Source organism: Buteo buteo, chromosome 3, assembly GCF_964188355.1.
Source record: "Buteo buteo chromosome 3, bButBut1.hap1.1, whole genome shotgun sequence".
NCBI lineage: Eukaryota > Metazoa > Chordata > Aves > Accipitriformes > Accipitridae > Buteo > Buteo buteo.
Genome location: NC_134173.1, coordinates 9,412,946 through 9,425,689, shown reverse-complemented (window position 1 = coordinate 9,425,689; position 12,744 = coordinate 9,412,946). Strand labels below are relative to the sequence as shown.

General features: G+C 43.5%; 1 protein-coding gene across 1 annotated transcript in view; it reads right to left on the bottom strand.

Moving 5' to 3' along the window:
• The window catches only part of TMEFF1 (transmembrane protein with EGF like and two follistatin like domains 1), a 126,296-nt gene that overhangs the window by 51,353 nt on the left and 62,199 nt on the right, over window positions 1-12,744 (bottom strand). The window contains exon 2 of the mRNA XM_075022773.1: window positions 3,642-3,751. Coding sequence (XP_074878874.1) covers window positions 3,642-3,751 — 110 coding nt within the window. The remainder of the gene's footprint in view (window positions 1-3,641; window positions 3,752-12,744) is intronic.

The window sequence follows — 12,744 nt, the reverse complement described above, 5'->3', positions numbered from 1 at the left end:
ACACAGACTAGCCACAAATTTCTTGACCATATAAAGTGTATGATTAAACTGGTATAGTTCAACCAGTGAGAGTTCACACAGAAATTGCAACATTAGTTAAGTTAAACTGCTCCAAAAGGACAAGAGTTTCTTCTCCAGATTCCAAATGACAGCCTCTGCCACAAGAGTTTCTTTGTGCTTTGGCATACACAAACCTCAAAATACTCAATCCTTAAAACATAATTTTGAAGGGAATTATCCTCCTTCCTTTGTCATCCTGCCATAGATGACCACCTGAGAATGAACTAAGCATGCATGGACAGAAATAAATCATGCTGCCAGCTCTGAAAATTATTTCTAACAGTTTTGTAATACTTTCCCATAATGAGTAGCTCTCAGACATTCAGCCACAGCCATCAGTCCTGTCACATCTTATACTGAACTGTCACTTCTAGGGAATAATTAAACAGGCAACTCTTGAGGGGGACAATACTTTCCAATAGATAATTCTCTATTCAATCTTAAAGTTGCTGTGTGATGTTTTAAAGTTACAGGTTTCTGTCCAGAAGATAGAAAATGAGAGGCAAAGTGATTCTTTTATTACAGTTTGGTAAGACTTTAGGAATATAGTACAGTACAGCCAAAAGTTCTCATGCAAACATCCTTTAGGATTTTTCTTGTGAGGAAGTCCTCTAACAGCTCAAATGACCACAAGGGAGAACATCTCTTCATGGATGGGATCTGCTTTGCACAATGTGCCATGGGAAAATCCATCCGGGCTCCATCCGATGCTGAATGATTACAGGGTGCCCAGCATCTGAGGGTTGTAAGGTTTACTCACTAGCTATATTCCTTTTCGTATTCTGTCTTATTAAAGCAGCTACCTTATTAAACCATTTCTTGTCAAGCCTTTCTTACTGAGATCGAAAAAGAGCCTCGCACCAGCTCTCTCTCACCTCCCTCCCCGCACCAGTCCATAATACACTCACTAGGTGTTAATCAGTTTTTAATTTGGGTTCTGTAAAACATCATCCAAATTACAGCAAAATATCTTTCCAAAATTTTGGTGAACATGTGTTATCCCCCACCTGCATTATAATAAACAGAGAGTTATCCTTTTTTTCCTGGCTAGGCCTGAAGAAAGTCAGGATATCATCAAGGTCACTGCAAGCAGAGCACAACCGAATCCCTCAGTGCCTCTCCTACGGTCTAATTTGTAAATCTGATTCTGGGGAATCAAACTTCGGAATCTCGCTTTATGACTTGGCAAAAGACAGCGAAAGCCTACAAGGTGTTCAGAGAGGTCGCGGCCTGCAGAGCTCTTGCTGCCATGACATTAGAGCTGTGTCAATGACAACACTGAAATTTGGCAGCCAGTCGTCTCCAAAGGGGATCCTAGGAGGAAAAACCTATGACTCATTAATATTTAAAGTTTCAGAAGACCAAATAGTTGAGAAATGCTGCCAGGCCAGGAGTGGTGGCAGATAAGGAGGAGGAGGAAGGAGCGGTGATGCCTGGGAAGGAACTGTGATCTCTGGGTGTTTTCCAAAATCTGCGGGATGGTTTCTGCCAGCCTTGGCCTTAGTTCAGGGGTGGCGGCAGCGAATAGCCGTGCCCCTCTGTTCCCCAAAATGCCCCGCTGTCAGGCAGCCAGGGGAGCCGTGGGCTGTAGCCTCACACCCAGGGCCAGTCCCCTTCCAGCAGGAAAATCCGCACCTGACCAGCACCTGGACCCGAGACCATTTTAATTAGGCAATTCTCTTGCTAGCCTGCATTTTTCTAAAAAACTGCAGTTTTAAGAGTGGAAGAAATGCCTCGCTGGCTGGGAGCAGTGGTGCATTTATCCACATGCTCTGTTCCAGCTGTGGGGAATAGGAAATGGGAGAACAGGCTGACATGCCCACCTCTTCTTTCCAGCGCGTGTACAGCTGAACTGCCGTACACAAATGTGTCGAATTCCTTTTCAAAACCTTGCAACGTCAGAAAAAAAATTAGCTAGCTATCAGATAGTCTTGCACGTAGAAAACCTAACAGTTCAGGCTGGGTGTTTGTTGTCTGGGCTATTTTGGTGCTGCTAGTTGCAGACAAATAATTAAGGGTGAGAGTTACAGGAAGAATTCAACCTGCTATGTCTGAAAAATACAGTACCTTCTCCTCATCCTTAGACTTCTTTCCTTAGAGTATAGGATAAATTTTTCAAGAAGTGCAAGTAAATTTATAAGTAGCTTAAAAATAATACTGGTTTTAAAAATGGGCTCTTCAAGACAAAGCATCAGCTTATCACATGGGCTAGTTCCTTTTTTGGTCTTTGTGACCTGGATATTAGGAAGTTGTAAAATGTACTACCAACAGAAAATAATGGAACCTTTGCTTAGCCTAGGATTGAATTTATTTTCCTCTTTTTTAATCATTACTGGGTTTTTATCTTAGTATTTTTCATAAATAAAAGTTACAGACAGAGTTAGGGCTGATGAATAAACCCCATCTCCTACGAATTTTTTCTCCCTTTAAGAGGCAGTCAGGTCCCATTGTTCTTATGGGACGTAAGCCACAGGATGCCTCCAGCACAGGTACCCACCTAAACGACACCACATCAAAAGCCAGTTCTGAAACACTGGAATCCAAACCCAGTGTAAGATCACATACACACTTGCTATTCTGATTCCCCTTGATTTATTATTTATTGGAAACAGAAAACACGATTATTTTTAAAACACTGAAAGATAGCCTACTCCAGGGTTGGTTGATAACACTGCGACCTCTTCCAGTTTTACCAGGAGCCTCATAATATTTGATATATTTGTCCTGGTTATAAATTGTAAAACGAAAGAACCTCAGTATTCTCTCTTCTCTAAAAAGTATGGGGCGGGAGGGGAGGAAGGATTGCCATGATAGTTATAAAAAACTGTAAACTAAAGGCTCAAAAACCAACAAAGCAAACTGAACCTGCTATTTACTTCTTCTTAAAAGTTCAGAGGATATTTTTAATCAAATTTCCATAGGTTGTTTTTTTCTTGACTGGGACTAATTCACTGTTTTCACTCATAAACTTTATGATCACTGATGTTCCTGTTCTTATCTGATTTTCAAAATGCCTTAAGATCTTCCAGGGTCACATTTGGCCACCAGCAGAGTGGGGAAGAATCCTCTGAATACTGGGTAGTAGAGTAAGCAATCCATAATAAGTACTGCATTTAAATTACAAAGCTTCATCTGGTGTGTGTGACAACGCTTGGGCATCCCGCTCTGGGTCACCTCCTCTCCCATCTTGGGTCTTGGGGCAGGACAAGGCAAGGTGGGGAAGCAAAAAGTGGGTGTCACTCAGCGCTCCCCACCTCTGCCTGTGCCGGTCGCAAGTGGGGTGCCTGGCACACGCGGTGGCCCTCCGTTCTTCCCCACGTCGGTCTGTGCTGCTGGCTGACTTACCAAAACTGTGCAGGGAGGGCTAACATGATGCTCAGCTCTCCACTTGCTCCCTGAGCACACCCTGGTGAAGTTCAGTCGCACACCGACCCAATCAGTGCCATTAAAAAAGGAGCTTATGGTTAGACTGTATAAGCCTGTTGATGAGCGAAATTCTTAAAGCAGTGTTTCTACAAATACTTCAATACACCTGAAAGACTGGTCAGAAACGGCAAACAAAAAAGGTGAGCAGCCCTTACCTGGAACTGACACGCACATTTCAAGCCGTCGCCCTCTTCCTTGCACACTCCTCCATATTTACATGACGATTCATCACACACTTTTACGTCGGATTCCCTTACATTTAACTCTGCGAAAAAAATAGAAAAAGGAGACAGAAAAGAAATTGTAAGATGAGTAATTTTGGGGACTGCCTTGTCCTTAAACTCACTGAGCCTCCCCCGCTGCCTTAACCCCATACAGAAACCAAAGGAAAAAAGGCAGAGCTGTTCCCTGGGTTACCCCGCGTCAGCTCCGTCCTGCTCCCCAGAGGCAGCTTTGCCTGGTTGGCACAGTGGCTGTCGCTAAAGGCCACTTCACCAAACAAACAGATACAGAGCAAGGCACATGTTTACAGTGCCCAAACTCCCTTCCGTGTCCCCCATGCCGGGGATGCACCCAGTACAAAACCTTCCTCCACAGAAGTTGTGTCTAGCAGGAGTCAGGACCTTTACATGAGCTATAGCCCATGTTTCTCACCCGCTACCTCTTTTTGCCTTCCTTGCCACAAAGGTCCTGAAGAAGAAAAAAAGCTAAACCATCAGAATTTCTCTGCCCAGTTTTCCAGGTTCCAGCTTGCCCACACTCTTATCCTTCAGACTAAAAATAAACCAAAGTGTGTTTAAACTATTATAATTTGCTTGCACTGTAGGAGCCGGAGTAATGAACCAGAGCCCTCTGCCTTAGCTGCTGCATAAAAACGTGGAGCACAAATACAGCTCCTGCCTCACTAAGCAAGCAGGCTCGAGGAGCACAGGGAAACCAAGGGGCTCTACACATCAACTGCATAGGCACTAGCTCCGCTACAATGGTTGCTTAAATGACCACAAGCTTTTTTGGGCTTCACATCCAAGGGTAGTTTTAAAGAAGAATAAATATATCCTTTTGAAATAAGTATTTGATTTGAACTACGTATAGGAGAGAGAGCAAAAGAAGGCACTGGTGGGATAATGGAAGTGGTCAGTGTTAGCCTAAACGTGCCCTCGCTAGGCTGTGTGGGAACGGTGCTGTTACTATCGATTGCAATGAAAAGGTGAAAATAACACCAAGGGCTCTGGAAAAATCCCCTGCCACTTTTTAAGGCTGCACTGATATCAAAGGGTATCATTCGAAGCTGTTTGTGCTTCGGCTTGAGTCAGAAACCTCGGGGACTCTATAGCACTATGACCCACTAAAGAGATTCATTGACAGCGGTGTGATTTAAAATACTGTCTGTGACTTTTAATAAGCAAGCCCTATCCAGATAACTGGCTTAAAGAAAGCACTGAATACCAGCCATTCAGAATCGGGGAAAGGTAGGTCAAAAGCAGAAGAAAATAATGCTCGCTGCCATTTGCAGTCTTAAATAGGCAGTCACCCTCCTGCTCACAGCAGCATCAACACTTTGGTGTGACAGTGACAGACACACTGGAAAACTGCTCCCATGGGTTTACATAACATTATACACTCACACACGTAGTTTACGTAAATAAATATATAATTATACAATAATTTGTGTAATAAATTATGCTATGTGTCATATACTTCTGTATTTAATATAGCATAATTACGTAGCATAGCACTAAAGTCACAGGATTATAGCTCAACAGAAGGTCCAGCTATAATCCACACATTCTGTCAACTGTGACAAAAAATTGAAAAAATATTGATTTTTTTTTTTCCCCCCACATGTCCATCATTCCCGAAGGCATAAATGAGCAGGGCAACGTATGTAACACTGGGTAGTTAGGTATCCTGGTTGCCATCACAACCCCATGCACATGTTCTCTAATGTTATTCTTAATGTAGCCATTTATCAAGCGCGACTGCTGCGTTGTAGGGACGGAGTTAATGTGACAGAACATCGCAGCTTTTCAATTTTTTTGTGTTCATAACTTGCTCCTGAAAGAAATGTGCCTTTCTTTCTCCCCGTGAAGATCTGTTCTGTGAAGATGAACAAACTATCAAGATTAATTAAGGGGAAATGATTGTCATATCTGAAAGGACCCACCGTTAGGTGATATTGCATTTGAGAAAATGCAATTTATAAAAGGGAGTAACCAGACAGACAAATTACATCGCAAACAGCTTTCAAAAACCTCTTTTCATCAGCTCAGGAAACTAATGAGATGTGGGTCCCCTCTTCTCAACTCTCAGCTGAGCTCGCTGGACCCGGTGCTTCGCAGCATCCTTCCCAGTACCCCCAATCAGCAGAAGAAACCCCTTGGCAGCTGCAACTCGTGCTTGAAATCCCGAGGCTCTACACGATGTCCAACTGTTCAAGCAGTGTGGTGGAGTCTTTTCCCCGACCTCTGTACCCCGCAGTGGGAAAAGGACACACGACCGCCCAGGAAAGAGCCTCTTTGCCAAGGGAGGGGCAAGGGACCTCACTTTTCTGCATGGGAGGCAGGGGACCCGGGGAGGGGGGGCTGTGTCAGAAACAGTCCCAGCTAGAAGTTCAGCATCAAGGCTGAACCAGAGATGTACTTGTTCCTAACTTAGCTATTGCTCTGACTGCAAAAGCCGGTAAGAAAAGGAAAGATTTCAGCACAAAACTGTAACAGGGGAAGTGCAGATGGGGGTGGGGAATCAGCCCTTGTGAGCCCCCCTCACCCCCAGAAACCAAGACTTTGGTTTTTTTTTTCAAATCCACAGGAGGAGTGAAGATGACAGAAAGCACACCATTCTAACGGTTACTTCATTTTAGGAGTGGACTCTTTTTCTTTCCACATAAGTGATAAATACTGATTATAAGCTTTTTCGCATGAGATGAACGCTGAGCAGGGAAGGTCATTCAGAGACCGGAAGCCAATGTGATATTCCAAAGCTGTACAAAAGACAAGATACCCTGGTGACTGGCACTTGAACATGACAGATGAACTTTATTCTATGACAGGATGTCACCTAATCCCTGCTTCCACTCAGTGGCAAATTCCAGCATCGGCGACATCAAGCCTCCGACATGCACACAATTACACCTGATGGAATCGCAAGTACCCGGGAGTGTGGTGGCCATAATGACTTCTACATCTATGGCATTTGGTTAAAAAATGAATAGATGAGGCTGGATGTTAATAGAGTGATGTGAAGAGGAACCGTAGATGTCTTGCATGTCTGAAATATGCTTTCTCTTCAGTGGATTCCCCATAGAGAGAGAGAATTAAAATGGAGTTTCTGCAATTATTTCCAGAAGAACGGAATCATTATCATCATATGTGAGAACAGACCTATGAAGGGAGTAAGAACACGTAGCAAATGGTTTAGGGTAATTTCTTACATGTTTCTTTAATGCCTATCGCAACTCATTTCCTAGACATTTAACAGGTATAAATAAGAGAAAGCCTCAGTGTGATTCATTATGTACAGCGAGAAGATGGTAAGTAGTAATCTATCAACTCCCAGGAGAAAATATAATTAGCGCAATTAAATCAGGCTTCCAAATTTATGATAAAATTAATCTCCAAAGACCTGAAATGAGGTATTAAAAATGATTTGCTGGTATCTGTTCAGCCAATACGCTTCCTGATGGTGTGAGGGCTGACCGGCAGAGAGCAGCTTGCAGGAATTTGGCTGCAAAGACCCACATCAAGGTCTTTTGGGGTTTTTTTTCCTCTTTTGAAAAGGTTTCAACTTGCGATAATTTGATACATCACTAAAAATGAGGAAAGCCTTCTCCATTCTGACTCCTTTCAGAGAATTTGAAGTACAGCTCAATACAAATAGCTGGAGATTGGCTTTCTGCCTGTGACCTCAAAATGCATTGCTCTGAGGCGTGAACCTCTCATTATAAGCTAAATTACATGTGTCAAAACGCTGAACCTGAAGATGAAATCAAATTTGTAGGTTTAAGTACATCAAACATGTTGCTTCCATCTGGATACCTCAAGAATAAAATAAAATCAAAGATGGGCAAATCTGGTAACTTCGTAAGCAATTTGTTTTTTTCAAAACTCATGTTTCTCCTGGGGTTGGCAACAGTACATAGTAACGATGAATGGATATAAGGAACCAAAAAAATACCTTTTCCACGTGAAAAATGAGCGGGTGGGTTTAGTAACAGTACTGCCAGCTTTGGCCCTCTTGAATATTTCACCTGTGCCTGGGAATAACCCTCTCTGCCCGCCTGCCTGTTTTCTGTTTCCTATGGGTAAGACCCCAACCAGGGGAGGTGCTGGGACCCCTCACCCCCGTTTGCTCCCGACCTACGGGTTTGGTACAAGACGGGGAGCAGCTCACACCATTCTCACTAGAGGGAAAAGGCAAGGCGGTGCGGGACACCTCACTGCTGCAAGTTTGTTCTTTGTGAAGCCAAGCTTTAAATTAGGATGTATGGCCTCTCGTGGAGGTCATATACAGACACACGCACAAAGACACCCACACATCTGGGAAAGTTCATAAAGCGTCTGTTACTCTACAAAGTAAAAGAAACCCCAAAATTTTAAGAACAGCTGAAGTGGGTCAACACTGACTTGGGAAAGGGCCCAGAGGAGATATCCTGTTGTGTGAGGGTATGTTAGAGCCCACGAAGTACACTGGACATAGTGGCATTCTGACTGGATGAGCTCTCAGGACCACAAAAGAGAGTCAAAATCCAATGAGCAGAAAACCTATAACCTATTCGATTTGGGGAGTCAGCCTCATGACTCTGGATTGGCTTTGGCAAATCATGGGCTTTGTTCAGTTGTGGGAAATCATTCTGGTTTTGGCAAATTATTTAGGAATGATTGGAGAACTTCATGTGGAAAAAAAACTTAAAATATGTCCCTTAAGGATTTGTATTGGGTTTGTGTGGCGGGGTTTTGGTAGTGGGGGAGGGGCTGCAGGGCCGGCTCCTGTGAGAAGCTGCTGGAAGCTTCCCCAGCTCCAAGTCGGACCCGCCGCTAGTCAAGGCCGAGCCCGTCAGCGATGGCGGTAGCGCCTCTGGGAGAACAGATTTAAGAAGGGGAACCTGCAGCGAGCAGAGGGATTGGAACGTGAGAGGAACCCCTCTGCGGATACCGAGGCCAGTGAGGGAGGAGGTGCCCCTGAGGAGGCTGATGCCCCCACAGCCCGCGGTGAGGCGGCAGGCTGTTCCCCCCCCGGGCCCATGGAGGGGAGTGGGGGAGCAGATGCCCACCTGCAGCCTGTGGAGGACCCCACACCGGAGCAGGGGGATGCCCCCCCAAGATGGCCGCCGCTCCATGGGAAAGCCCACGCTGAGCAGTCTGTGCCTGAAGGACTGCAGCCCGTGGGAAGGACCCACGCTGGAGCAGTTCGTGAAGAACCATCTCCCATGGGAGGGACCCCACAGTGGAGCAGGGGACGAGTGAGGAGTCCTCCCCCTGAGGAGGAAGGAGCGGCAGAGACGACGTGTGAGGAACCGGCCCCAACCCCCATTCCCTGTCCCCCTGCGTGGCTGGGGGAAGGAGGGAGAGAAAACCGGGACTGGAGTTGAGGCGGGAAGGAGGGAGGCGTGGGGGGAAGGGGATTTGAGATTTGGGTTTACTTCTCATTTTCCTGTTTTGATTTGATCGGTAACACTTTTTTTTTTCTTCCCCCAAGATGAGTCTGTTTTTTGCCCGTGACCATAAGTGGTGAGTGATCCCTCCCTGTCCTTGTCTCAACCCACAAGCTTTTCTTTATATTTTCTCCTCCTCATCCTACCATGGGGGAGGAGTGAGCAAGCGGCCTCGTGGTGCTTTGTTACTGGCTGGGCTTAAACCATGACAGGATTTTAAAACTGAGGTGCTCACATGACAAGTACAGTAATAACCTGTGTCTTAAATCTAACTCTTGAACAAAACTTCACCTGCCCCAGTTGTTCCCAAGCACAGCTTGCCCACTTGAACCATGAAGGTGAGTCTGAGTGTTTGAGTAGCATCACAGGTAAAGAAAATCACTGCAAAAAGATTCTCCAGGGAATATTTTGGATGGCCCTGGGATACCCCTGCTCATCTCCAGCTGCTAGCTAAGAACAAACCAGCACAGCTCTCCTGTTGATCCTACTAGTCCCATGCAGACCTATGAGCATCCCAGCTGGTACTAGCTTAAGTCACTTTAGATTTCCATTACCTACAATGACTATGACATTGGTTCAGATGCTTACTTCACATGTATGCATCTATACATAAACATTTACATTTAGGTGTCTTAATCTACAAGCTCGGCCCCATCCCATTGCTCTTTCAAAGTGTACCCAGTACACAGTACTTACTGCCATTCCTGCAGTAAGTCAGTCATGCAAATGTTTACAGAGCTGTTACACACAGGCTGTGGACAGGAGGCATAATTTTGGCAGTCCCCGCGTGTGATCTAGTTGTTCTGACGCTGGCAATATGTGCTTGAAGTGAGGCAGCGTAAGTTATTCCCCACTTCAGCCACTGGGTACAAATCTCAGATAAATGCAAGTTACAGCCATGTACAACAGAACTTGCTTCCATTTATTTTATTGCAGGTCTTCAACTCCCCACTGGTTCCTACTATACTTACTACACCAGTTTCCCTCCTTAGCCAATCTTTCTTTACAGCTGATCCACTACCCTTTCTCTGCCCCCTTCAAAACATCAGAGCAACATTCAAGAAACATGCTTCTGCTTTGAAGATTGAATTAAAAGGTGTAAGGGGAAAAAAAATCTCTGAAGTAGGTGGGTCCATTTGCAGAGCCACTGAAGAAGCAAGGACCAAGCCCTAGCAGACTCTGAAAAGCGGCGTTCCCCTTACTGGCATTATGCTACCCCAACAGTGAGACTAGCTAAGAATAGCTTTTTTCTGGAGACTTTGTGGCTTCTTTTAAGATAGTGAAACCATATGTTGGAATTCTAGTTTGTACAGTAGAAATGTGAAACAGGGACACAGACTCGGGGACACACATATACACACACACATCTCAGTTCTTTGCAGGAGATGGGAAGAAAAGGTTGTTTGCGTGGTGGACACAGAAGGATATTTTTATCTTCTACCAGCTTCAGTGTGCTACATCCATCAGCGCTAACCTGACATCTTTTACCACAACCCTGTGCCCGATTTCTGTAGCAAAAAGCAAAACTACAAGCCAAACTCACCTAATGTGTGCCAAATACTGAAGGTGAAGTGTTGTTCCACCTGCTTTGTGCCTGTGTGGTGAAGATGGTTTATTTTAAAAGAAGCCGGCATGTACTGCTCGGACGTGTACATGTACACAAACAGTTCTGGGAGAAAGGAAGCCCCCAGGCTTTGCATCAATTTCTTTGACACCTGCCACCAATGCCATTTGAAGAAAACACCTAATATTTACTCCCGCTTTTTCTTCATCTCACGTTCATGAAGTGTTTCGCTGAAATATAACTCATCCTAGCAGAAAGTGAGTTGAGTGGCCACTGCTACCTGTCCCTGGGTCGAGGAGGATCCCTGGGTTTCACACTGCAACCAAAGGAGCGAGTGTTGTTTCTTGCTTCATCGGTTAGAGCACAAAGTATTACTAAAACATGGTGCCTTCAGAACCACGACCTTCCAAACCAGTTATGTCTCATTGACAAAACCTGAAAATACCATTTACTTGGTAATTAATAAACAATCTCTACATTAGGTTATCCATATCATTTTGCTGTCCCCATCTGTTTCAGCAGTTATGGATTATGAAAATCATGATAATTTGCGTTGTAGAGTTTAAGTCTGTTGAATTTCTTCTCAGAAATTGTCTGAGGTTATGGGGGAGGAAAAAGATAGCAGACAAGCCCCTCAGACAAAATCAGTAATTACTTGTCCAAATAAATAATACTTGCTTGTGTCAGAGAAGTCAAAGCAAGACAGAACGGATCGTACTATCTTGTTTATAGGAAAAAGTATGTTTTTCAGAAAAGAGACAATAAGACAAACTACTGGGAAATGATTCAGGGATAAGGAGGATGCTATTCAGACACTGCACAGCCCCTTTGAAGATGGCTGTTGTCACTGATTTGAGGTAACATTTTAGCAAGAAACAATTTATAAGAAATTAAGAAGGTGGGGATTGTAGAGAGTAGAATAAGAAGAACGAGGAAAAAAGCTGTTTAAAAAAGCAATCAGAGAAGAAAAAGAGGAAAATGAAAATATGTAACACAGGAAAATCTAAAACAAATACAAGTTTTAAATATCTAAACCAGTTAAAACTCATTTAAATGCTTTTTCTGTGATATGGTAACATTTTCTTTCACACTTGCATAAGAAGAAAACAAATCATTGGAACAGCCTAGAGGTTATATGAAAAAAAAAAAGAAACAAAATCGTTAAAATGAATTTACCCCAAAACCCCCATAGACAACTGTAGTCTAATAGAATTAGGATACTCCCAGACATTTCTTTTAATTGGTCAATTAATGGATGCCTTGTGTGGCTGGTAGCAAATCTGCTGTTTTCAAAACAATCTTAAGCAGTATTATAGGACTAGTAAAACCTGTTTTGTTGTGTCTTGATGCAATATTTAAGACTCAATTGTGCAGAGAAAAAAAAGCTGTACTTTGGCTCTTGAGAATGCTAGCTAAGTGAATAAAGCTAGAAATATTTCCCTAAAACTACTTTTACAAGACTGCGTTAGCATTTGATTGCTTAAGTGCATCCAATTTACCTAGGATGATTATACTTTTACATTTCTAGGCACCATAGTCTCCTTTTAAAACAGTGAAAAACAGAATGCATACGTGCTGCTAAAGTAATTAGTATTCTTGCACACAATAGGAAACCACAGCAAATTTTAACAACTAGCAGTCACACAGCAAGGTAACAAGATTGGCTTTGAACCTGAGAGTCTCCCACACTGCAATTATTCACATTACCAGTGTGCCTCAGACTAACTGTATTCAGTGCGAAAAAAGTAAGGAAAGTGTCATAGTGATGAGTGTTTGGATGACAGTTCTGTCAAAATATTGGATTCAGCCCATGGTGCATTTCTCTTTCCATCATGCAAAAAAAAAATATGTATTTGTAGAGAAAGTTGAGGCACTTTTTTGTTACATTAAAAGCTTTGACAATATTTTAGAAATTATGTATAATCTGTAGGTGAATATTTCAGCAAATGGTACAAATCGACTAGCTGTGCAATTGGCTGGAGACAGGGAAAGATGCAGTGAGAACTTGAAATGATTGTCTCTCCCATAAACACTTTTGTATCAG